Source organism: Protopterus annectens, chromosome 1.part0, assembly GCF_019279795.1.
Source record: "Protopterus annectens isolate FY-2018-M chromosome 1.part0, PAN1.0, whole genome shotgun sequence".
Classification (NCBI taxonomy): Eukaryota; Metazoa; Chordata; order Ceratodontiformes; family Protopteridae; genus Protopterus; species Protopterus annectens.
The window spans coordinates 639,029,964-639,057,607 of NC_056725.1; the positions used below are offsets into that span (position 1 = coordinate 639,029,964).

A 27,644-nucleotide genomic window follows, 5' to 3' on the forward strand; every position below is an offset into this window, starting at 1 on the left:
TTTTTATTTCTCTCATTACACTACCATTTTCCTTTACTAATCTGCTTAAATAACTCAATACTTCTTCTCTTTTTTCCATGTAAAAATATCTATGCTTATGTAAGAATTTTTGTATTTTTTTTTATTACTTTCATATAATTCTTTTTCTTTGCCAAAGTACTTTCTATCATTATCTTCCAATGCATCATTATATGTTCTTTTATATTTTTCTTTCTCTGTGTTTCTCACATCATATTGCCACTGTATACTTTCTTTAAATATCACCCGCCATTCAGGCCAGTTTTTATAAAAATTTCTCACATTGATATGATCTTTTCATAGCTATATTACTAATCTCTTTCCTTCTTCATTCCATGCTTTATCATTTATCATTTTTATTCCTTTGCATATTTTTATATATTCCTTGTTTTCTTTAATCTCTAGTAATAATGCAAGATGAACAGAAAATCCTGTTTCAGCTACCTCCCCTTCTCCTATAACTAAACTTTCTGATACTATGAAATAATGTTTCACTTCTATACATACCCCTTTTGTAAGTCCACAAGTTTTTGTCCCAAAGTTTTAACTTACATCTTATAACTTCTAACATGTTTTTTATATTGTTTCCTTTCTTTCTACACTTGCTTCTTAAATCAGAAGTAAAGTCTCCTGTTATTACAGTTTTCATATTTATCACTGCATAATCTAAAATCTGATGAAATAAGCTTTCCCTTTCTTTACAGTCAGTATAAGAATACACTGTTATAGCTCTGTAGACTTGTTCTTTCCATTTTAAATCTGCAGTGGTTAATCTTCCCATTTTTGCTAAAGTTACATCTAATATTTTTACTGTAGTTCTACAGAATACGGCTATTCTGGAATATCTCTCATTTCTTAAATTGCAGATTATCTTTCCTCCCCACAGTTTCTCTGTTTATAATCTTTCTTCATTTGTTAAAAATCTTGTGTCTTCTAATATAATTACATCTATATCACATGTATTACACCTCTCCAAAATTCCTGTTCTTCTTTATTGTATTCTTAATGTTGTTGTTGTTGTGTCTTTCGGCTTTTCCCGGTTAGGGGTCGCCACAGCGGAACTCTGATCCGCTAATGATTGGCAGTAGATTTTTTACGTGCCGAGTTGCCAGCTCTGACGCACAACCTTCAATGAAGGTACGCCCATTCACGCATGTCTCCACACAGAAGACGCTTTAGCTGAGAATACTAGTCACATTTACAGAAAGCGCTCTAAAATTGTCATTTTTCTTTTTCCTTAGATTCATGGTTTCATAAATTCATAGCTAATTACTGGGATAAGTTTTTTAATAGGCCATTCTAAGCCTAACCAATTTCCTTCCCAAAGATGAGAATCAAAGACTGTACCTTGTGTTTGTGAGTCACTTAGAACAATGACGAGTGAGGGAAGTTCCCTGATGCCCTAGCCAAATGTCTTCTAGTAGAATTAATGCTATCTGAGAGCTTCCTTGAAAAGAGATTACTAGCCTAGTGTGACTAACCCAGTCATCAAAGGATAAATGAAATAGAAAATAAATAAAATAGATTCTTTGTGCAGTCATATTTCTCTTTTGCTATTTATTTTTTAATTGTAATGGTTTATTTATTAGAGATAAAGAATTGTATTATTGGATTTTAAGTACCTGTCACTGGTGATTTACCTGCTTACTAGTTTAAGTGCAGTCATATTGAAAAGGTGTAGAAGTGACTGTGGGCACCTACCTTTCACATTGTTACTACCTTTCAGATATTAAAAGTTTGGCTTACTGTAAGTGTAAACAGCAGTTTGTGTTCATAGTTTGTCATAGTAGTTTGGTGGGTGACAGTGTGACAAACTGAGAAGGATGTTGGCATATGAGTTATCATTTATCCCTTTTTCTGGGAAGTATTATGTATTTATGTACAAAATAAATTTGAACAATTTTTGAGTCTTTCGGCTTTTCCCGGTTAGGGGTTACCACACAGAACTCCGGTCTGCTCATGATTGGCAGTGGATTTTTATGGTGCCGAGTTGCCAGCCTGACGCCCAACCTTCAACGAAGGCACGCCTATTCACGCTCGCACCTACCTGCATGTCTTTAATGTCACTCGACCGCAGGGAGGATATGCAGATTCCACACAGAAGGCACTCGTACTAGCAGTCATTGGTCTCAACCTAAAGTGGTTGAAATTGTGGGGAGCCTAGGATCATAACTGAGATCTGTAGCTGTACAATGTGAATCTTACTTGGGTAAGGCAGGTGCTGGCTGTTACCCAAGGCAGCAGTGCACATGTAGTGCTTACCCTTAAAGCCATTTTTTTATGTAATTGTTTTATATTATGTAGGTCAAGAAACCATTTTGCTGCTTATATGATATACTTGGTGTCATTAGAGGAGTTCTGGCCCAGAAATTGTAGTTATTGGCCGTTTGGGCAATCTCGTCCATCTCTCTCAACTTACTGATTTGAAAGCCTGCATTTGCACTTTTTTCTGTCCTGTAACTCATCTAGTGCAGATACGGATTCTTAGTTTTAGCACTTAAATTTGGTTATTCATGCTCAGCACTTGTTCAGAACTTGTAAGCACTAAATAAGCTACTAATTACTATAGCAGTCAATCTTCCTCATTACCTAGAGGAAAACAGTTTTTGTACTTACTTTTCTCACTTGCTTAGAGAAAAACAGCTCTTGTACTCACTTTCCTCACTTATCTAGAGGAAAATATTTTTTTATTCAGGAATGTCCAAGGTTCAGCTCCCAGTGTTCTCTCCTGTCTATCTGATGAATCTGGGCATCTTGAGGCAATGTAGAAATTGCCTCATGTACACAGACAACCCTCTCCTCCTACCACCCAACACTACAACCTGTGAGAGATGCATTTGTCTAGCCAAACTGGAGGTAAAGCTCTCTCCAACCAAGACTGAACTTGACAGTCATGAGGAGAAGGTAAACATTTGCACCACACCACATTCATCACATAGTCTCACTAAATCTACACCACCAAAATCCACACATAGTAACACAAAAACATTTGCAGAGGCTCTCAATAATAATCTGTTTAAGCAACAGAGACCTCCAAAGCAGAAACGCAAGCAACCTCCATCCCCCAACACAACCCAAATGACACATAGCCCACAGACTCAGTGTGCCACTCAATCAGAGCCAATAAGGCAAAACAATGTACCCAACACACTAGTCATAGGTTACTCTATAGTCAGGCACACTGATGTCCCACTCACCAGGCTAAACAAGGAGAAGGTTACTGTCAGCTGCCTGTCGGGTGCCAGGATCCGCCACATAACCCACGCACTCAGGTCACTCCACAACAAGTACAAATATGACTCTGTCATTGTCCATGTTGGTGTGAATGACCTAAGACATACCTCCCTGGGCTACATGAAAAAAGACATGGAAGAGCTCTCTGATCTTGTAGCCCAGGCAGGTATGACCCTAGCCCTGAGTAGCATTCTGCCATCGCCCCGAATGATACCGCAGTACAAGGACAAAATGATTGACTTCAACAATTGGCTAAGCTTCCGGTGTCATTCTAAGGGGATCCAGTATCTATGTGCTTGGGATGATATGGTCGACAGACCACGATGCTTTGCCACAGATGGCCTGCACCTGTCGCCCCTGGGATTCCGGATACTGGCTAAGGCTTTTGCTGCCTCTATAGTGCCTTTTTAGGTAAGGTTCAAATAATAAATTCACCACCGTAACAGGAACAGGCAAGCAAAATCTGAGGGTAATGCTACTCAATGCTAGAAGTCTAAATCTCAAAATGCACTCACTCGAGGCACTCCTTAAAATGGAGAACATCGATATCTGTGCAGTGACTGAGACCTGGTTCAAGGCTCCAGAGAGCACACCTGCACTACCAGGCTATAACTCATACCACACTTTTCGGCCATGTAACCTGGACCGAAACAGCAAAGGCGGAGGTGTGTCCATATTCATTAAGGATATCCACACCTCCAGGCTAGTTGCTCAGTATAATGCATCCGAGGTTATCCAAGTGCAACTAACTCTGGGCAAAACTGCAATCCAAATTGTAGCTTGCTACAGATCCTCCACCATGCCCCAGGATTCCCACTCCTCTTTTCTTGATGTACTGGAAAATATTAGGGTTCAACCAAACACCCTAATAATTGTTGACTTCAACTACCCCACCATTAACTTGGAAAACTACTCGTGTACCAACTCCTTAGCGCAATGCTTTCTGGAATTCATAAACTCCAATGCTCTGGATCACCTTATCCACAACCCCACCAGGGGCAGCAATATCCTAGACCTAGGCATTACCAACATGAGTGACCAGTGTTCCACACCTGAAGTCAACTCCTCGTTGGTGCAGTCCGACCATAAGCTAATCACCCTTGATATCCACATCCCAGCCCCACCCCCCCATTAAGGAAACCACGGTAAAACATTTCTCCAAAGCCAACTTCATGCTTCTTAAGACAGAAGTGGTGAACGTCATGACACCCATGCGGATGGACAATAAAGTTATAACTCCTGAATCCTACACAAATGCACTCTATAAGCACTTGCACGAGTGCATGGATTGTGCTATCCCAAACAGAACCAAGACACTATCCTTCAGAAAAAGGAAGCCAATCTGGTGGTCCCCTGCCATAAACAAACTGTAAAACAGAAGGAAGAAACTGTTGCAAAAGAGAGTAAAATCCCATGAGTGGGGGAGCTCCTTGGTCAGCCTCAGTAAGAAGCTGAGATCTCTTATAAGATCCTCCAAAGCTAGCTATGAAAACAAAATTGCCACTAATTCTAAGGACAACCACAAAGCATTCTATAGCCATGTCAAGAATCTCGATGGCAACACCCAGATCTGCTCTGAGTTACAGCACAAAGGCATGAAAATTACAGAACCAACTGATATTGCCAACATCCTGGCAGATAGGTTCAGTGCTAACTTTACCCCCCCTCACCCCCTAAAGGACCCATATCTATACAGGAAGGATGCAGAGTTCCTGTAATCACAACTATGCAGGTAAAAGCTGCACTCTCTAAAGCCAAAAACACAGCATCCATGGGACTGGACAACATCCCAGGCTGCGTTTTACACAAACTTCAGAACGAACTGGCTCCCCACTTAAGCACCATGTTCAACAATAGCCTCACATCAGGCTTTGTGCCCACTGAATGGCACAAAGCAACAGTTATCCCACTGCACAAAGGGGGAGCCACCACTGATCCCAGGAACTATCGACCTATTAGCCTGACGAGCCTGGTCTGCAAGGCCATGGAACGTATCATCATGGAACTCATAAACAAAGACATTGGTAACCTTCAAACTCTGGATCCCACCCAGTTTGGATTTGTGAAAGACAGATCATACCTCTTGAACCCGATCGACTTCTTTAAGGCAGTCACCAAAGCCGTAGATGAGGGTAAGGTGGTTCACACAGCTATCTTGACCTCGCCAAGGCTTTCGACACCATCCCCCATTCTGGAATTATAGCTAAACTCACTAAACTAGGTATAAATCCGTACGTCACAAGATGGGTTGCCAACTGGCTCACTGACAGAACCCATACTGTAAAAGTTGCAGACTCCAAATCTGACCTCAAAGCAGTGACAAGTGGAGTACCACAGGGTTCCGTCCTGGGACTTCTCCTGTTTGGTATCTACTTCTCTGAAGTACAGGCTAACACAGAAGGCCTTTGGCTAATGAAGTTCGCAGATGACTGCAAACTAGGAGCCATAGTCAAGTCCTCAAGTGATGTGGACATCCTACAAAAGGGCCTCACTGAGACAGATGCCTGGTGTCAGAGCCATGGCCTCAAGCTCAATGCCAAAAGGTGCAGTGTCATCCCCTTTGGTAAAAACTCTGTACCCATGAACTACCACATAGGTAGCAATCTACTTAACACTGAATGTGTGATAAGAGACCTTGGGACCCAGGTGGACAGTAGTCTCTCCTTTGATAGTCACATTGCCACAGTAGTCAGGAAGTCCTTCTACATGGCACACCTCATCATAAAAGGGTTCTCATCCAGGAAAAAAGAGGTCATTGTTCCCCTCTACTCGACACTCATTAGACCCATTATAGAGTACAATGCCCCTTTTGGAATGTACCTCACAAGACATCTGCAGCAGCTGGAAAGGCCACAGAAGTACCTCAAAAAGAGGATTACTGGCCTCAAACAAATGCCCTACACTGACCGCCTCAAAAAACTCTAGCTTTACTCCATAGCATATCGCCTACTCTGAGGTGATCTCTGCCTAACATATAAAGCTATGTCAAACCCAGAGCGATGAGTGGATAGGAAATAGGAAATACACCCCGGGGATCACTTTTGTGTCTCTGCTCGACAGTGGCACAGGAAAATAACTTTCTTGGGTGGCGTAAGCCAGGGAACCTTGTTGGCTAGGCTTACGTTGGCCTTTGGGCCGATAGCCTAGTACCTACGTATGAACCTATGATATAAAGTCTCTACTGTCACTTATTTCTTGGTGGCAGTGGTAGAATTCAAGCTTAGCACTACTGCTTATTCATCACAACATAGTTATGCAGTCACATAAGAAATGCAACCAAACATAAACATCTAGAGTAACTGAACAGACTTTACTGACATACTCCCTGGAATAATAAAACAGCACTCAATCTGTGAGAAGACATTTCAGTGTTGTTTCATTACTGAGTCCTGGAGGAAAAGATGTGTCATACTTGTACGTCATGCCTCTTTTGCCACTGTATTTTTTCACCTTACATGCCTATGGCTATAGTCTTGAGTTAATGCAAAAAAAAGTGTTACTTATGTAGGTTACCGTTATGTAATTCATTGGCATGAACAATAGAAGGGCATTTGAATGACTTATTTCTTAGGGTGTATATTAGATCAGCGAACGCTGATTGATCGAACTTATGTAAGCGAAAGCTTAAAATATTGAAGCAACAGAAACCCAAATTTTTTCCTAGGGAAAGAATTTGGTTGTCTGTTTCTGTTGCTTCGGTATTTTCAGTGCTGTGGTGGAAAGTTACTGGTTGGGTTCAGGTAAGTATGCAATTGTGTGGATGTGAGTGTTAGGGCGGGTTAGGTGAGTTAGGGTTAGGGCATGGGTTAGGTATGAGTGCGATTGTGTGGATGTGAGGGTTAGGGCGGGTTAGGTGAGTTAGGGTTAGGGAGCAGGTGAGGTGAGTGTGCGATAGTGATGGACCTTAGGGTTAGGGTTTGGGTTAAGGTAAGTGGATAGTTAGTGGTGTGTGTATAGTTTAGTGTAGGGTTAGGTGTCAGATTTTAGGTGTATGTGTTTGGATTGCTGTTTGTTTGGTGTGCTTGTGTTGTGTGTATGTGTTTTGGATCAGCGATTTTTTTCCCTAGGAAAAAAATCGCTGTTCTGACAGTTCGAGATTGTAAGCTTTTGCTTACATAAGTTCGATCATCAGCGTTCGCTGATCTAATATAGACCCATTTCTTATGCCTGTTGTAGTCTGTTATACGTAAATAGTTAGTGTTAAAAGGTTGTATTAGATTTGTGTGGTATGACCTTTCTGCTATAAATTCCTGCTCATGTTGGTCCATTGCATTGCCAACTTCCAAATAATTTTTTATTCTTTCATTCAGCATTAGGCATACAGTTTTTCCTATATTAAGTCCAGAATGACAACTTGTTAGTTTCATGACTGTCATTTACACAAGTGATAATGCACAACAAATTTTTCAAACAAATACATACAGTTTTGGCCAAATTCATATGGGAACCTAAAAGAATAAGAATCTCATACCAAAAACTTTCATTACCGAACCGAAGAGGGGGCCTAAACTTACCGGATTTTAAACTATACTACATCATTATCAATAGCAGTAGAATTCTAAGGATAGCAGAATATACCCCTTCGCATAATACATGGACTCCAGTGTGACTGAAAATATATTATAATTATATCAGATCTCTAGAGTTTAATCCTAGAGCTCTGCCTTTTTTAACTAAAAAAGAAATAACTGCTCGCAAGATCATGGACCTGCTAAAACACTTTATTATTATACTTCAAAAGTTATTTATCTCCCTTGATCTTGAGATAGCAATGGATATCCTTCATCCTATCCATAATAAGCCAAACCTGAAAATTAATAACTCAATGATAAACCTCAGTAACTAACCTTTATTAAAAGACATGGAAATTTGAGGCCTTTACCCTTACCGTAACTATACTGCACAAAAGCTAAGATCTCAACTTACCAAAATCATACACAGTTATCTTGAGACAAATTAAAGAAATATGCTCCAAACACCTTCAAAACACTAAATTAACAGAGGCGGATATAAACATATGTGAAACAATATGGAATATAATGCTAACCAGTGGGAAAATTATATCCAACACATATAAATTAATATCCGAGGTTAAATTCCAGGACACCATACTCATCTCTAGCTATTGGTGAAAAAATAATGCATTAATAACTGAACAATTAAACCAAGCCTTAACCCTAACACTTAAAGCAATACCTCTGAAAAACTAACATATACTCAACTCATGATTAACAATAATGCTTACTTTACTCCCCTAGTATGACACAAATTCAACTCATCTAAATCACCTTACTGTCCATATCGTGAATCACATGAAGCAGATCTAATCCATATGTTTTGGAGTTGTAAATGCATATTTAAACTGTGGAACTTACTAAAAATCCAGCTACAAAAGCAAGGTTGTGAAAAAACACTTACTTGAGAATTCACACTCCTTCACATCTTACCTTTAGATATACCCAAAAACAAAGCAAACATGTATATCACATTATTTCTGTTAATAAAACTATACATTGCTTCCAGATGGGGGGACAGACTCAACATAAACTGGAATGATTTAAAAAAAATGGCAATTAGACATCTACTGGCCCACAAATGGGTAACTGACACAAAGACACTGAAGAAACTAGAAAGATGGGAACAGACCTTTAACTTACTACTAGCATAACCCACCCACTTTATCATAAGGACTTTGGTCTTTACACGCATAGTTACAGTTCTAATACATAAGTGACATTATGAACATAAGAAATAACCACATTATTGTAAGCTTACTGATTCACCCTGAAAATAAAGTATATGGCACCTTTGTACAGTTGTAAATAAGTTAGGTGTTTATATATGAATCGATTCTGTGTACCTGCAATTCTTTACCCAATGTACATTATCATTGTTTTACTGTTTTATTTTGTATGTATTCTTATCACTTGAAAAACTAAATAAAGAATTTTGAAAAAAAAAGACTGTCATTTGTTTTCACTCTCAAAAAGAGAGATTCACTGACACATTTCTACCATCTCCTAATGTTTTCCTTTACCGTTTGCCTATAATTTGTTAAAAAGCAGCATTTCTGGTAATGCGACTAATTCTCTTCTCAGTTCTTTAAAAATTCCATTGTAAAGCCTATCAAAATGAATTACTGCACCCCAGCCTGTGGTACAGAGGGGTACATTCCTGACTACATCCATATAATTCATGTTAAACTAGGGGCACAGATCCTGGTGAGATAAGGCAAGGGAGTATGGCAGTAAGTGGCCAACACCAGATCATTCATCATGAGGTAAGGGCGGCAGCCCGGCTCACTGAGTTGGCAACATGTCAAGGAATATAGATGTTTCACTGCAGCATAAAGAGCATAATTTACCTGTACTGCAGGGGTATGTCTCTTGACTGGAGGGTTGCACATGAACAGAAGTGCTCACATGCCTCCAGAGGCAGCTGTAGCAGAGCTGTCAGGGCTGCCACGGAGGTGGGGAAAGGATAGTTCAAAGGAGGGCTTTTGTCCTAGTGGGGCAACAAATGGGACCATTGAGTGAAAGAAGGGGAGCCACTGGCTGATCCTGACAATGACAAAAAAATTACACTGCATGTCTTCCATTTTTGAAGTTCTTTTAGTAAATTCTTTTCTCAAACACGAAATGCATGGATCAGTCAATGTGCCTTCGGCATTTCAACTGAATACATATATAAAATGTCTGTTGTCTTCCTTCATGAATATAGATTAATAATTTTTATTTAGCAGACCTTAGCTTTCATTATACCACGAAAAATATACACCAGCACAAAACGAAACACTTCTAATCCAAAAACAACCACGAAAAAGAGCAAAAGGAAGGAAAAAGTCAACTTTCAGGATGTATAAAAATCCATTTATTAATCCATGCGTTCTGGTACCTCGGCAATTCGCCTTCAGTGGAACAATTTCAAATACATTACATCCCCCATATATAGTGATATCATTTAATTAATCACAATCAATTAACCTTCAAATGCATTTTCTTAAAGCTCAAACACACAAAATATCAATGAAATAAATACCACATACTTCAAATTTTTTAGATTAATAAATTAATAAACTGTGCTGAAAATACATTACTTATGCATGTGCTATAAATATAATATTGTGCTCAATACTACTAATATATCAATTTATCATTTATACATTAAATATACAGTGTTGAATAGATAAAAAAATACGAACCTTAACTTAAATTATAGAAAAAAATTTTAAACAGTTATGGCATGTAATTAGTGATGATGTTTCTATCGGACATTTATTTCCAAAGAGGGTTATCTTCTCATATAGTAGATATAAAAATCTAAAAGAGTTACTGAGTAAGAAATTGGTGCATTCTCCTCATGGGAATGTGGGAATGTTTAGATGTGGACAGTGTTCCATCTGTGAGAAGGTCAGCAACATGCATGGGAAGAAAATCAATGGTAGAAAATATGTAGCTTTTGAAAGATTTGATTGCACTTCTTCAAGGGTAGTGTACATTTTGGGTTGTCATTGTGCAGAACCTATGTGGTATATAGGACAGACAACTAGAAAAGTTAAGGTTCGTATTTTAGAACATTTGGGGGACATTAGGAGAAAAAATATGGACAGCCCTGTGGCTTTTCATTTTGCTACAATACATAAGGGTGAAAATAATGGATTCATCTTTAGTGTTTTGGCTAGACCACATTTATTAGGAGGGAATTTTAAAAATGAATTAAACAGGTTGGAACATAAAATGATTTTCAATTATCATACCTTACATCCTAGAGGGATGAATTTGGATGCTGGAATAGGTTGACAATTTATTATTTGTTTTTCTTTTTTGTTATATTCATCTATTTATTTATTAATACCGTAGGCCATAGTAATATTTATAATGTTGCTAGTATTTATTACTGTGCTTTATATGTATTCAACACTGTATATTTAATGTATAAATGATAAATTGATATATTAGTAATATAGAGCACAATATTATATTTATAGCACATGCATAAGTAATGTGTTTTCAGCACAGTTTATTAATTTATTAATTTATTAGTCTAAAAAATTTGAAGTATGTGGTATTTATTTCATTGATATTTTGTGTGTTTGAGCTTTAAGAAAATGCATTTGAAGGTTAATTGATTGTGATTAATTAAATTTTGTCACTATATATGGGGGATGTAATGTATTTGAAATTGTTCCACTGAAGGCGTACTGCCGAGGTACCAGAACGCATGGATTATTAAATGGATTTTTATACATCCTGAAAGTTGACTTTTTCCTTCCTTTTGCTCTTTTTCATGGTTGCTTTTATTATACCACTCTGGCACATTCCCTCCATTTCACTTAGCTTCAGCAACAGATGCTCTACTTCTTAGTTCACTAATAACAGAAACACTGTCATTAAGTCCTGGAAAGTTTGAAGCATCAAGTTTCAGTTGCCAACACATTTCTCTGTTGTTATGTCTTTTGGCTTTTTCCCGGTTAGGGGTCACCACAGCAGAACTCTGGTCCGCTAATGATTGGCAGTAGATTTTTACGTGCCGAGTTGCCAGCTCTGACGCACAACCTTCAACGAAGGTATGCCCATTCACACATGTCTCCACGCAGAAGACGCTCTAGCTGAGAATCGAACAGGACGTTTTACTGTGAGGCGACAACGCTACCACAGCACCACCACCGCAGTCAACATATTTCTCTGTGTAGAAGCCTATTTTCCCAGTCACCACTGCACCTGTTGCAATGCAAAAAAGTTAAATTTTGTAAATCCCTCACAGGTCTTGCAAATGCACTTTTACAATCATCTTTCTGAATACTGTACAAGTGCTGATAAATGCACTTAGAAAAAGCATTTTTAGTTTTCTCTATATAGAAGGCTGAACTTTTGTCCTTACATTAACACCAGCTACAGTGGTTTCTTAAGAGGAATGTTGGGAAAATTTGACGTTACTAATGTTTGTACTTGTAAGACATCTAGAGTTGTATACATGGCTTCTTGTGAGGAGAGTTTCTGTTGTTTAAGCCTTAGATACACTCCTTTATTTATTAATTGAAGTTTGCCTTTTATTGGTTGATGCTGGTGGGGGTGGGGGAGGTTCACTCACTATTTTAACTTGCCTCTTAGTTTAGTTTTCCACAGTTCTGAAGAAGTCTGGCTAAGACGAAAGCGGTAAACTGTGGAGTTGAATGCTGTTTATATTAAAGAGTACTTTGGCTTTGGCTGTCTAACTGGTGATTTTTTTGATTTTTTTTCTACTGGTCCTGGTTTTTGTCCGAGTTGTACTTTGGTCATTTTGGTATTATGTTAGCAGTGCTGTATGCAGTTTACAGTTTATATAGACAGGTCATAATACAGTATTCCTTTATACTAACTTCCCTTATCCTTAATAGGAAGAGATTCTATTTAGCAGGGTCAGTAGGTTGTACGGTATGTATATCCTAGACACTCTTGCAGTAATCCTCATTATAAGCTACAGTTAACATTTTAAAATCCTGTTTTTTTAATACTTGAATCAGTCATTTTGACATAGACTTCCTTAATACCTGAATTTATTAAGTCTTCACCTTCATTAATGAGCACTGAGCAAGAATATACATTTAGTTGCATTTATATCCCCTCTTGACTGAACAGGCTATCATGTTGTGACTAGTTCTGTCATCTGCTTTTCTGACTGTCTTTGCTGCTGCCTTTTGCATTAATTTGTCTATTATATATATATTGGTCCTAGGTGTTCCTGTATATTCCTAAATGTTGTATAGTTCTGCTTAACTTTTGACACCACCTTAACTGAAAAAACATGTTTTTCTTCTTATTGATGTATATATTTGTTGCGCACTAAGGTGATGCAAGACAGATCAGGGTTTATAAACTCATGTGTATTAGATAACAGAAGATAGTGGGTGTTATCCATTGTGGAGGGTAGTGTGCTGTAATTTAAGTTAAGCCAATTTATGCTATCCTAGTACAGTAGCTATCTTTTTATGATTACTGCTACATTGAAAAACTGAAATGGGAACCTCTTACTAGAAAATTCAGCCTTAGTATGCCTTTTCCTTGTTGGCATAACACAGTGCTCAAATATCCAGTCTAATCGTGCTAGTGATGTAGGTACAGTCAGGACCTGATCAAGTGATACAGTGAATTATCTTCTGTTTAAACTGTGAGCTTTGACCGGTTAAGACCTGCATGATATCAACTTGAACGCATAAGTGTAGCTAAGTAACTTTTATCTGCACTTTTTAAAGTAATTTGTTTGTGTTGCATTGAGCAATATCTAGCTAGAAGTTGACTGTTTTTTCAGTAGTGCATGTGGTATTTTCAGTTAAGGCTTGTTAAAAACCTGCATAGCCAGTGATAGGTGGGGTAGTTTCCTTCATTGTTATTCAGTTTCTGTCTTATACAAGTGGTACAGTGAATTATCTTCTGTTTAAACTGTGAGCTTTGGCCGGTTAAGACCTGCATGATATCAACTTGAACGCATAAGTGTAGCTAAGTAACTTTTATCTGCACTTTTTAAAGTAATATGTTTGTGTTGCATTGAGCAATATCTAGCTGGAAGTTGACTGTTTTTTCAGTAGGTCCCCACCCACCCTCCCTGTTTTTGTCTTGGTGTTAATCTTGGTGGCTTTGAAACTGCCCGCCCCTCTTGTAAATTTGCACTTGGATACTCCTCCTTGGCCCATCTCATTTGCTCACTCAAAAAAAAAAAAAAAAAAAAATGTATCTGCTTTTACTGTATTTGTGTTTCTTCCTACTTTATTTTGCTTTTGCGTCATCTTAAAAGTACTCAATTGTATTTATTACTGCTTGGTGTAACTCACATTAAGCCTTTTAGTTTAAGCACTTGGGCTTCAGACCAGTTGTTTTACATTAAGAAGGTTTGTGCTCTGCACTGTAGTGCAGGACAGGTAGCTTACATCCTTCTAAGTTGGGAACTGCTGATTGAGGGCTCAGTGTTTGTTATTCTAAAAGTGTATTAATTCTGGTTTAAGCACTTGGGCTTCTGGCCAGTTATTTTACATTAAGAGGGTTCGTGGTCTGCACTCTTGTGGGAGGAGAGGCTGGACTCTGCCCTTCTGAGCTGGGAATTTCTGGTTAAAGGCTTATAGTGCCTGCATATTTGTACTGCTTCTTACTAAATTGGTATACCTTGTTTGCTGTAGCATAGACTAGATCCAGGCCTGCTGAATCTAGTTTTGTTTGTATAACTTGAGCACTAATCCAGGCATTCTTTAAAGTATTCAATTGTATTTATTACTGCTTGATAGTAACTTGATTAAAGTGTAGCTATCATTCAAAGTCTTTTGGATTAAGCACTTGGGCTCAGACCAGTTGTTTTACATTAGGAAGGTTTGTGGCCTGCACTGCGGTGGCAGGACAGGTAGCTTACATCCTTCTAAGTTGGGAACTGCTGATTGAGGGCTCAGTGTCTGTTATTCTAAAAGTGTATTAGTTCTGGTTTAAGCACTTGGGCTTCAGGCCAGTTATTTTACATTAAGAAGGTTCGTGGTCTGCACTCTTGTGGGAGGAGAGGCTGGACTCTGCCCTTCTGAGCTGGGAATTTCTGGTTAAAGGCTTATAGTGCCTGCATATTTGAACTGTTTCTTACTGGAATTGGTACACCTTGTTTGCTGTAGCATAGACTAGATCCAGGCCTGCTGACTCTAGCTTTGTTTGTATGCTTGTTTGCTTGTTATTTCCCTGAAACGCTAATTCCACCTAAAACGCGGCTTTTCAGCGCTTCTGTGGATCCCTAGTGACATCTGCATTGCTTACTGTACTTATTTCCTTGTTTCACTTGAAAGAAAGTTACTGTTTGTCATTTTTGCATTTAAGTTACCTGTAACACATTGCATTTAAGTTACCTGGCACTTCTCACTAAAGCAATTATATAAGTCAGCACTAAAAAATTAAAAGCACTACACCCTCACAAACTCCCCTTGAGTACCTTGATCCCCATTGGCCCTTTTTTTCAATTATAAAGGAATTCCCAATACTATTCTAGCATGTCCAAAGGTCAGTTGTCAATCTCCTCTCCGGTCCAACTGGTGAATCTGGGAATCTTGAGGCAATGTTACAACTGCCTCGTGTACACAGACAACCCTCTCCTCCTCCCAACAAATTCCAACACATGTGAGAGATGCAACCATATAGCCAAACTGGAGGCTAAGCTCTCTCAACTCAGTACTGGCGAAACCTGTCAGAAGGAGAAGGAAACCACACTCACTACAATTCCAGTCTCACATAGACCTACCACGACAGCAAACCAAACACATAAACACACAAAAACATACTTGGAGGCTCTAAATAAAAATCTGCCTAAGCAGCAGAGACCTCCAAAGCAGACACCCAAACAACCGCTACCCCAAAACAAAACACGTGCAACACATAGCTCACAAAGCCAGTGTGTCGAACAGTCACAGCCCTTAAGGCTAAACAACACACCTGATACACTTGTAATAGGTGACTCTATCGTCAGGCACACTGATGTCCCGCTCACCAGGCTGAACAAGGAGAAGGTCACGGTGAGCTGCCTGTCGGGCGCTAGGATCCGCCACATAACACAAGCACTCAGGTCACTCCAAAGCAAGTACAAATATGACTCAGTCATTGTCCATGCTGGTGTGAATGCCCTGAGACGTACCTCCCTGGACTACATGAAAAGAGACATAGAGGAGCTCTCTGAGCATGTGGCCCAAGCTGGTATGACCCTGACCTTGAGTAGCATCTTACCCTCACCAAGAATGATGCCACAATATGAAGACAAGATGATCAATTTCAACAATTGGCTTAAGTATTGGTGTCATTCAAAGGGGATCCAATGCCTGTTGGCCTGGGATGACATGCTCGACAGGCCACGATGCTTCGCTAGGGACAGCTTGCACCTGTCACCCCTGGGCTTTTGGATATTGGCAAAGGCTCTTGCTACCCCCATAGTACCTTTTTTAGGCAAGGCTCAAAAGACAAACCCACCTCCATAGGTATCACAAGGGATAAGAAACTAAGAGTAATGCTACTCAACGCCAGAAGTCTAAACCTCAAGATGCATGCACTCGAAACTCTCCTTAGCATGGAGAACATCGATATCTGTGCAGTAACAGAAACCTGGTTCAAGGCTCCCGAGAGCACCCCAGCACTACCAGGTTATACCGCATACCATGCTTTTCGGCCCCAAAACTTGGACCGAACCAGAAAAGGAGGGGGAGTATCAATGTTCGTCAAAGATACCCACACCTCCAGGTTGGTGGCACAGCACGAAGCATCAGAGACTATCCTTGTGCAACTAACAGTGGGTAAAACTGCCTTCCAGTTTATAGCCTGCTACAGACCACCCTCCCAAACCCAGGAACCCCACTTGGCCTTCCTGAGAACACTGGAAAATATGAAGGTCTCTCCAAACACCATTATATTGGGCGACTTCAACTACCCAAACATAGACTGGGAGCATTACTCTAGCTCCAACATCCTAGCTCAAAGGTTCCTAGAATTTATAAACTCAAATGCTGTGGAACAACTTGTTACCACTCCCACAAGAGGGGAAAACATACTGGACCTGATCATCACCAACAAAGGGACACTATGCTCCAGACCAGAAGTGTATCCCTCACTGGTAAGATCAGACCATAAACTAATCTCACTGGATATTCATATCCCGACCCCAACCCCTGCCCAGAAAACCACAGTGAAAAACTTCTCTAAAGCAAATTTCACACTCCTCAAAACCGAGGTGGAATCCTTCAAAGATCCTGGGCCTGTGGAAAATATGGCCCAGACCGCAGAATCCTTTATAAATGCATTCTATGAACACCTTCAGGAATGCATGGATCATGCAATCCCAAATAAAACCAGGACCCAATCTTCCAAAGGCAGACGTCCTGTCTGGTGGACCCCAGCCATAAACAAACTATACAATAGAAGGAGGAAGCTACTACATGATAGAGCAAAATCCCAAAAAAGGAAGGCATCTCTGATCAGTGTTAGCAAAAAACTACGGGCACTCATAAAATCGTCTAAGGCCAGCTTCGAGAGAAACATTTCTCAGGACACTAAGGATAATCACAAGGCTTTCTTTAGTTATGTTAGGAACCTGGGTGGGAATTCTCAGATATGCTCAGAATTAGTCCAAAATGACAAAAAATACACCGAACCCACAGACATTGCCAACATCCTAGCTGACAGGTTCAGCGCAAACTTCTCTCCCCCCCCCACCAAAAGGGTAAATATCTATCCCAGCAGAGTGCTGCCCCCCCTGACATCTCAGATGCTCAGGTAAGAGCCGTCCTCTCCAAAGCAAAAAACACCGCATCAATGGGACCAGACGGTGTCCCGGGCTGCGTCCTACATGAACTCCAAGAAGAGCTAAACCCAAACATAAAACTACTGTTCAATCTCAGCCTTACCACAGGATATGTACCCAAAGAGTGGCGTACAGCAACAGTGGTCCCTCTCCACAAAGGTGGTGCCTCAACGGATCCTGGAAACTATCGCCCCATAAGCCTGACTAGCTTGGTCTGCAAAGCTATGGAAAGGATCATCATGGACCTCATAAAAAAAGATATTGGGGACCTACAGACACTGGATCCTACCCAGTTCAGCTTTGTTAAGGGCAGATCCTGCCTCTTAAACCTGGTCGATTTCTTTGAAACAGTCACCAAGGCCATTGACGAGGGGAAGGTGGTCCACACAGCCTACCTGGACCTCGCAAAAGCCTTCGATACAATACCCCACTCGGGCATTATAGATAAGCTCACCAGCTTAAATATAAACCCCTGTGTCACTAGATGGGTTGCAAACTGGCTCAAGGACAGAACCCACATGGTTAGAATTGCTGGAGCCATGTCAGACTCCAAACCAGTTACAAGTGGCGTCCCACAAGGCTCAGTCCTGGGACCTCTCCTGTTCAGTATATATTTCTCGGAGGTACAGGCAAACACGGAAGGACTGTGGCTGACCAAGTTCGCAGATGACTGCAAAATGGGCACTATAATCGACTCTCCAGCCGACACAAGCATCCTCCAAAAGGGCCTCATAGAAACAGACAACTGGTGCCAGAGCCATGGCCTCAAGCTAAACGCCAAAAAGTGCATAGTCATCCCCCTTGGCAAAAACAAAGTGCCCACAAATTACCACATAGGTGGTAATCCATTAAGTACGGAAGAAGTAATTAGGGACCTGGGGACCCAAGTTGATAGCAATCTCTCATTTGACAACCACGTGGCCAAAGTGGTTAGAAAAACATTTTATATAGCCCACCTAATCATGAAGGGATTCACATCTAGAGATCAGGGGAGGTCATCGTGCCTCTTTACTCATCCCTCATCAGGCCCATAATTGAGTACAATGCCCCTTTTGGGATGTACCTTACCAGACACCTGCAACTGGAAAGACCCCAAAAGTACCTCACCAAGAGGATCAAAGGGCTCAAACAGATGCCATATGCTGCCCGGTTAAAGAAACTCCAGCTCTACTCAGTAGCATACCGCTTGCTCAGAGGCGATCTGTGCCTGACGTATAAAGCCATGTCCAACCCGGAATTAATGGACATGCTGCACCTCAGAAAATCCAAATCCCATCGAGCTACGCTCGAGAGACTTGAACCTCAGCACTGAAATAAATAGGACATGCTGGAGGGACAGATTCATAACCCAGAGGCTCCCTTCACTCTGGAATAAAATCCCAGTCCAGGTTAGGCAGAGTCCCTCACTGACTCTCTTCAAGAGGAATCTTGATGAGTGGATGGGGGATCGTAGGTTTACCCCGGGTATCACTTCTGTGTCACTGTTAGACAGAGGCACAGTATACTAACCTCGAAAAAGGGCATAGCAAAATTAATTTAAAATGGGTGGCGAAAGCCAAACACAATCTGGCTAGGCTTATAAATGCCCTAGGGCAGATAGCCTAGTATGAACCTATGAACCTATGTCAGAATTTATTTCATATTTGCTTATTTACTTACTTACTCTCAGTTTGCTTTATTTTTGTAATAACTATTCAGTATTGTATTCCAGTAGTAGGAAATCACTGATTAACAGATTTTAACTTGATTTCTACTGCAGAGAGAAATTCACCAGTACTATGAAGATCTGCAAATACGTAATAAGCAGGAATCAGATGAGCGCTGTGAGGAAGCTTGCAGAATGTTTTTCATGGAAATAGAAGATAAATTCCAAAGTAAAAGTTATTATGTACCTGGTGGATATAAAGCATATCGTCAGGACTATAACACAGCCACAGTAAAATACAAACAAACACCAATGCTTGGAATTTCGGTAAGAGTAACATGCTCTGTTGTATTTAAGCTTTCACATACTTGCAGCATTGCTGATGTTAAGCAGTTCACAGACAATGCTTAATGAACACAACATTTGAAAACTGTGATGGAAAGCTCTTGGCAGAAAGTATAGCCTTAGCATGTTTATTCATTATTTCTTAACACCTTTATTAAATTACCACTTAAGAAACAGGCAAACATACAATAATATAAAACTCCTCCCTTACTTCATATTGTAGTTCCTGTTTATATTACACTAACTTACCTTTAATTTCTCTACAGACTGTCTAAAATTTCTCCAAATATTAAACGATTGTCCAATACCTTGTATAAATTTTTAACCAGTGTGTTTATATTATGTCTAATTTGTTATAATTATTTAAACTGCAGATGTTTTTTGTTTTATTTTTGAAGATTGTATAGTTATTTTTCTTAAAATGTTTTGCATTAATTTGGAGCTTTTCTCGACAAGTTCTTTTTTATAACTACCATCAGTCGAACGTTACATAAATTGCTGAATTCCTGCCTTCCATAAAATGTCACTCCATCTCCTTCTCCTCCTGAACATTGTTGTGCATGTATTGTTCCCACAATTTCCATTTTATTCTATATAATTTGCACCTTCCCTTTTCACAAGATCCCACTTCCAGTTGTTTTTATATCTGTTGCAGTATTCAGTTACTTCAAATACAGTTATTTTGGACTTTGATTTCTATTTTCTAGTAATTCCCTTTTTGGCAGTTGCCAGAATTCAACTTAGAAGGTCTCCCTGTGTCCAGGCAATTCAAATCCTGAGTCCCAGCTCAAAAGAATCATTTTCTCAGTTATACCCATTTGCTCACCCAGTATTTCTGACAGAGTACTCTGTTGTCCGTTACATACTTCATTTTTTTAAATCTGTCAGCTCATTACACTCCCAAAACATAAGTACCTGTGTTCTCTAGATTGTATAACTATATAGGTAGGAAGCTCGATTCTCACTGTGGGGAATATGTGTGCTTGGTGGGGGGGGGGGGGGGGGGTCTAGTGACAGGGAAGTAACTTTTCAATGTCAAATGTGCTATGTCCATTTCCACTCAGGAGAATACATTTAATTCATGTGATACAGAGTTCATCCCTAACCCTAATTAAGCATAACACTGACTAATAGATGGGAAACCGAAAATTCATCTCAGGTCTGGCTGCCATGTCTCCGATAGACAGAGACAGACAATAATGCCAAAACTAACATGCCCCCCCCACACACACACATAACCACTAGAAACTTCTAACTGACCTATCCCCTCCTAATAAATGCCCATGATACATAGGGACATGATTGGGTTGGATTGCACAGCTAGGCTTTTAAAGGCACTTTTGGATTGTTAGCCTAGTGCACACATGTGAACCTATTTGTCATCTACCCGAGGCAAACTTCTTTGGAGTCTGTTTGGGGTATAAAAATACCTATGCAGACACTTCTAAGAAAAAATCCTACACCTACTAGACTTCGTAGCATACTTGGGAAATGTACATATGTCTTCATATTATTCCTATGTAAATTGCATATCCAGTCTCTGTTCCCAAACTTTTCTAACCTCCTCTGTTTGATTCTTAAAGTTGTGCAGTATTTTATATACCTTACTAATTATTCATTTTTTTAACAACAGCTTATATTCTAGATTCAACTAAAAGCTCTACCAGAGCAGGTCTTTCACTTGGGAATCCCCTATCCCTTTCTCTTTGCCTATACTCTGATATTCTCTGGTAGGGAAGGCAGTCTCTAGCCTGCAGTCTAAATGTCTTCTTGGCATCAATCTGTTCTGTTGCCTTTCCCTCTCTAGTTATTTGCTCTCAAACCCTTGATTCCTTTACTGGATTTCTCAAGGAAATTACAACCCGCTTTTGCGTGATTTTTATAACCCTACTTGCAGTCATACCTGTAGGCAAAATCTCCTTTCTCCATTCTCATGTTGACTTAGTTCTTAGAATACTTAATTTGATACTTTGTAAAGATAATATTTTATATGGCTGCTGTTATTTTTTTTTTTTACAGATTTTTAGTCACTCTATCATTATTTCTTGAATTTCCTCCCTGCTTCATCATCATTCCTTTCCATTTTGAATTATAACTTTCTGCTTCTGTTAAGTATGCGAGTCATAATGTAGCTCTAAAATTCCCTTCAAATCAGGTAATCCTGAACCACCTTGTTCTATTGGAAGGATCGTTTTATCCTTTGGTAATCCTTGTCCTTTTCTCCTGCCTAGGTAAATTCCTTCATCTCTTTATTAATTATTGCCCACAACTTCTCTGGTTGAGTAAGATATGCCTAACCTGGATATAAAACTAAAGGGACTAGGCACATTTTCACTGCTTGTATTTTACTGTCCATATCCATAAAGAAGAGCTTCCAGTTCCTCAGTTTTTTATTATCTTTTGTTTAGTCTCTTCCCACATATCTTTAACTACTGTAACTGAAGATGTTTAATCCATACTCCTAAATAATTAATCTTATTGTGTCCCCATAAATGTGGGTATTGCAGAACCCATTCATGTGTATGTACACTTTATCTTCATTCATTTTCTGTCTCACAAAGACCTGAAAATATCTCAAAATGTTCCACAACACTGAGATGTCCTTTTCTGGATTTATCAAGTACAACATAATACCATCTGCAAGGAAAGCTGATTTTTCTTGAATACTGTACCAATTATGTCCTTGAATTTCAGAGCATTATTTTCTTTGCCACTGGCTCTAAATACAGACCAAATAACAAAGGCAAAGAGGAGACCCCTGCCTACTTCCTCTGTTCAGACAAAATGTATCAGAGAGGAACCATCCCCGTTCATTTATTGCCTGCAGTCCTTCATGTAGCCTTCTATTTAATCTTAGTATTGTATCAGTTAATCCAAATACTTCCATTGCCCTACTCATAAAATCCCAGCTTACTCTAAATCATTTTTCTGCATCAAGATCCACCAACAACAGCAATATTGTCTTACCTTCTGCTTCCTTCTGGATCATCATTGTTGTATTAATGTTGTCAAATTTTGCTTCCTCTCCACAAACACCACATTCATCCAAATTTGTCAATTTTGGCAATGCCTTTGCTATTCCTTTAGCTAGTAGCTTTGTAATCTTGGTTTAAAATTAAAATGTGGCTATATGAAGTTGAGTCTGATGAGTCTTTACCATCTTTGTGTATTACAGCCACCACAGTTTTCTTCCAAGAGTTTGGTGCTTCCCCACCTTTTAAAATACTGGTAAACCATGTTCTCTATTTCTGCATCAGATAATACCCCCATCTCCCCTGTCACACAAACCAAATTACTAGGGTGTCATTATTGACAATAATATGAAATTTGACAAACACATAGCTAAGACAATAACCAAAGTCAACAAAAAACTAGGTACTCTTTATAGATGTAAAAACTTCCTAACCAGCAACAGCAAAGTTACCGTAGCTTCTACCCTTCTTCTCTCTACCCTACTGTATGCTTCTTCTGTCCAAATTAATCTAAACAAGAGTAATTTAAACAAGCTATCAGTATGCTACAACAAAATAGCAAAATAACAAAATTTGCAGCAAACTCCTCCTACCACACCCACCACTGTCAAGCCCTAAAACAGCTTTCCTGGCTGGAACTCCCAAACACCTTAGCTCTAAACCAACTTCTTCTAGCTCACCAAATACTGTAACAGCCTGACAAAACTCCAGCTGTACAAGACCTGCTCACCTTCTACTCCAATAACTGAAAACTTAGATCCACTAACAAGGCAGTAAACTCAGTCTCAAAACAACATTACAGCTGTGGTGACTCCCTGTATTCTAGCAACATTGCTAAGACTTGGAACTCCTTACCACTACAAATCAGGGTATAGCCTAACAAAACCATCTTCAAAAAACAGCTTATTTCTCACCTAAACAACTCCTAGACATACCTGTCTGACATATTCTAGCACATTTCCCCTACCCACTATCCAACCTCTTCTTTAAAACTCCCACAGATGCACTATATCTTATCACACATTACTTGCCAACTCTCTGCCACATACTCCTCACTGTCCCATCTATACCCACTAACTCTCCCCTAGACTAAGTTGAAAAGCTTCCCTTAAAATGTGAATGAACCTCATATGAACTTGTCTATACTCTCCTCCTTTAACAAAGTGGCTAGTATTTTTAGTTTTTCCTTTCTTTTCTTATCTTCATTACATCTTCAAGATTATTTGGCTAGTATATTTTATTTTTTTCTTTTTTGTCTTATCTTCACCATACCTTCAAGATTATCTATACTTATACTGTATGAACAACAATCATATGTTACTACCTGCTATACTTTTAATTGTATGTCTAAATCACTATGCTTATGTAAATATCTTATGCAATCATATGTTATTATCTACTGTATTTTGTAATTATATGTCTAAACCACAATGGTCATGTAAATATCTTATGTATAGTATGTTAGCAATTGTTCTGGAGCTTTTCTTCCCGGGCCTTCACTGAAAACGGACAACTCTGTCCAGTCAGACCTCCCCGGTAAACAAATGTAAAATAAATAAATAAATAAATAAAACCTTCAAGACCATTATCACTTTCTTCTCTTATAACTTCCAAACTTTTACAGGAATACCATTTGTTCCTGGAGACTTTCCTACAGTTCATTTTTATCTCATCACCTCCTGTTTTAACTGTTAATTTTTGAGGCTCATCTACCTCTAACCTTGGCATTAGCCTTCCATAAATATTTCCATTTGTGCTCTTTCTTGATATTTGCATTTCTCTGCTTTATACAAATTTTCATAAATATTCTCTGGTTATTTTTCTTGTTGTAGGCTTCTTAAGTATGGCAACAACCCTTTCTACTTTCTGTTGCTTAAGTCATTGTTTAAAAGTTTTTGCACTCGAGAGTTACTGTCAAAAACAGTTTCTTAGCAATTTTTGTAAACTCATTCATATTATTCAGATATTCCCTTATTTTCTGTTTAGCACTCTGCAGTTGCACCTCTTCTTGTTCTGTGAGATTTCTCTTAGTTTGCAGTAATTTAACTTTTGTCAGTTCCTCGAAATAATTCCTACTACTTCTTAACCAGATGTCTTTTTCTTTTGTTTCTACCCTATTTTAAACTGCATTTTCATTTTGACCACTCACTAGCAATAACTTCTGAAGAAATATTTATCTTCTGTAATAACACTCAAATAATTTCCACTACCCATTCCATAAATTCCTTTTTGCCAGGTATGTGGGAAAGTTCCAGCATCTCATTTTTACTTCATTGCCCTGCACCTTTATTTTAGTTTTTATTGGTGCATGATCTGAAATAGTTAATGGATGTATGTCTAAGCTTTCAATTAAATGCACACGTTCCTGTGAAATACAATTTCTGTCTAGTCTAGCCCAGTTATCTACCTTGGGGTATGTAATATATATGTAAATTGTCTCAGAATTCCAACTACTGAATTCACATGTTTTATACCAAATATATTCAAACATTTCTTCAGAAACCTACCCTATTTTGTTATATTTCCCTTCTGTGTCCCCTAGGTACATCCTCACTGTTGAAAGCCAGGTTCCAGTCCCAACCTATAAGTAATATTCCCTGCTGAAAGCTGATTATTTCTCTCAAAAATTTCTTAAGCTCCATAATAGCAGCTTTTTGTGGAATATAAATACATAACAGCGTAATCGTCCCCCATTGCCAGTAGGCCCTTACTACCACAAATCTTGTTATTTTTCTATCACTATTGGAGCTCCTCTAGCAATTAGCATAATTACTTCCCTTTTCTTTTGTCTCTGATAGTCTGCTGAACATGAAATTCACATGCTTGTTTCTTTCCAAATATGTCTCCTGCAGCTTTGCTATTTGCACTCCGTGTTTAATATAATTCAATATTCTTACCATTTTGTCTGTACCTGTAAGGCTGTTTACATTCCAAAATAATATGGATAGCATAACCATTATGATAAGTGTTTATTGATCCCACCTGTTATATATGACAGTTTTTTTTTTAAATTTGTATTTCCACACTAATGTCTGGCAGTTGATCTTTTATATAGTTGTTTCTTGCCGCCTTCATTTGAACCTATGCCACATTTTCATTTTCAAGATTTTTAGTTTAATGAAAACCCTTAAACAAAAAATAAAATACACTTTCAGAATACCCCCATAACCTGTTAACTTAAAAAAAACATATTCACTTGCAGAACCTGTTAACTTAAAAAATAACATATAAAACTATGTACGTCTTCAAAAATTGAAGTTCAATCCACCAGATAGGAAAAATTGCCCCAAATCATCAGCTACACCCACATGCATTACCTAGCATAAAAATTAGGGTTACCCCTCCTTACAATAATCGCTGTCTGTTCTTTTCTTATATGTATTTCCCTCCCAGATGTGAAAAACAGCTTGTATGCTTTCAGAAAACATTAACTTTTAGCTTTATGATTTGCTGTTACAGTGACTAACATTAACTTTTAGCCTTAATAAAAAGTGCACCAGACATCTGTTAATAAAAGTAAATTATACACTTCTATTAAATGCATTGAAATGTTAAGGTTGTTTGGGAAGCTGCTATCTGATATTCCTTTCTAGTAATTTCAGACTTTATCTTGTAACTTTAAAGTTTCATTTCCCTACAATGTTCAGAACTCTCAATATTACTTGCTTGCACTTGCAAACAGCTTGTCTCCATGGAAACATAGACAGCAATGAGAAAAATAAAAACAGCTAACAATCCTGCAGATGCATGAATGAGTCTTTGTCAGTTTCAGTCAGACCAAAACAGGTTGTATAACTGCCTTGAGGTGCAGATGTCTTGACTCCCACTGAAGATTTGTTAAAGGAGAAAAACAAGGTGATACTCGTGCATATGCAAGAAACTTAGCACATTCCATGGCTTTCATCATTTTGTCATCTTTCAAGTCTGCTTGTTTTTAGAAAACACCTGTTTTTAGTTTAAGCCAAGGGCATTAATCCAGACATTCACTTATGAAAAAATAAGAGAAAATATCTCAACTGTACAAATAATCATCAAACCTTTAAATCCCACCTCCTACTCTAGCAGCCCAAGATTATAGCATATTAAGTTAAAGTTGCTTTTATTCAGCCTTTCTTTTCTTTTAACCTTGCAAAAGCCTTTATTTCATAAAACTAAATAAGGTACCTGTTTACCTTAATGTCATTATTACCACATGCAACAATCACTGAAAAGACTCACTCTTACATTTAAATCCCCCTGAATACATACTACACAAAATCGCTTTACTATATAACAGGCAGTTTATATCATGAAATGTTTTATAGAAGCACTAATAAAAACAAAACCGTTTTACTTGCAGTTGCTTTTTTTCCTTTTAGTGTCCTTTAAACATTAATAGCTTAACGTGAAGTATATGCTTTACAGTCCACCCACAAGTTTAACAAAGTCAACAAAGTCCAGTCTTTTTGGCCACTTTATATTGCAATGCTATATTTCACAAATGTCATCAATATTTTATAATCTCAGATGTATTCACTAATTTCAGTATTGCTGCTCTTCTTCCTGTTCATTTTAGTCAACTCCTGCTTTTTTCTGTCTCTCGAGCATTTTCCTTTGGAAAATTGAAAAAGGTTTCACTGGTAAAGTCTCTCTATGGTCTTTATTATAAGGAACATGTCTTTAATCCCCAGGAAAAAAATATTCTTAACACAGCTAGATATAGCAGCTTAAATTGTACTCCTGTCTCTCAACATTCCCTGATTGTTGAGATAAATTTACTTCTCTTCTGCCTAAAGTACAATGAATAATCATTTTATACAAACATGCTGTCTTCAGTTTTAATACTCTTCCCTTCTGCCACAGTTTTGCCGGAAACAACTCTTTCTGATGGTAGAATTGTATCTTTACTAATACCAGTCTTGGCTGCTTTCTTACAGCCAAGTTTGGATCAAATGCTCAATATGCCCTTTAAACTAACGCATTCTGCTGTGGCATACCAGTCTGATTGCTTATTTGTGCTTTCATGTAAGTAATACAGTCTGTTCCTTCCAGCTTTTCTTGTACAGTAGAAAATGTTAGTTTTTCTCTGTGTGCTCTGTCCTGTAAGTTGACCATTTTTTGAAACAGCTCTTCTTGATATGTCTCATACTCAGGCAGCCTTTTCTTCA

At 38.6% G+C, this 27,644-nt stretch overlaps 1 protein-coding gene across 1 annotated transcript in view; it reads left to right on the forward strand.

The window, feature by feature from the left end:
* The window catches only part of LOC122793057, a 1,451,532-nt gene that overhangs the window by 1,160,950 nt on the left and 262,938 nt on the right, over window positions 1-27,644 (forward strand). Inside the window, exon 8 of the mRNA XM_044060785.1 lies at window positions 19,295-19,507. Coding sequence (XP_043916720.1) covers window positions 19,295-19,507 — 213 coding nt within the window. The remainder of the gene's footprint in view (window positions 1-19,294; window positions 19,508-27,644) is intronic.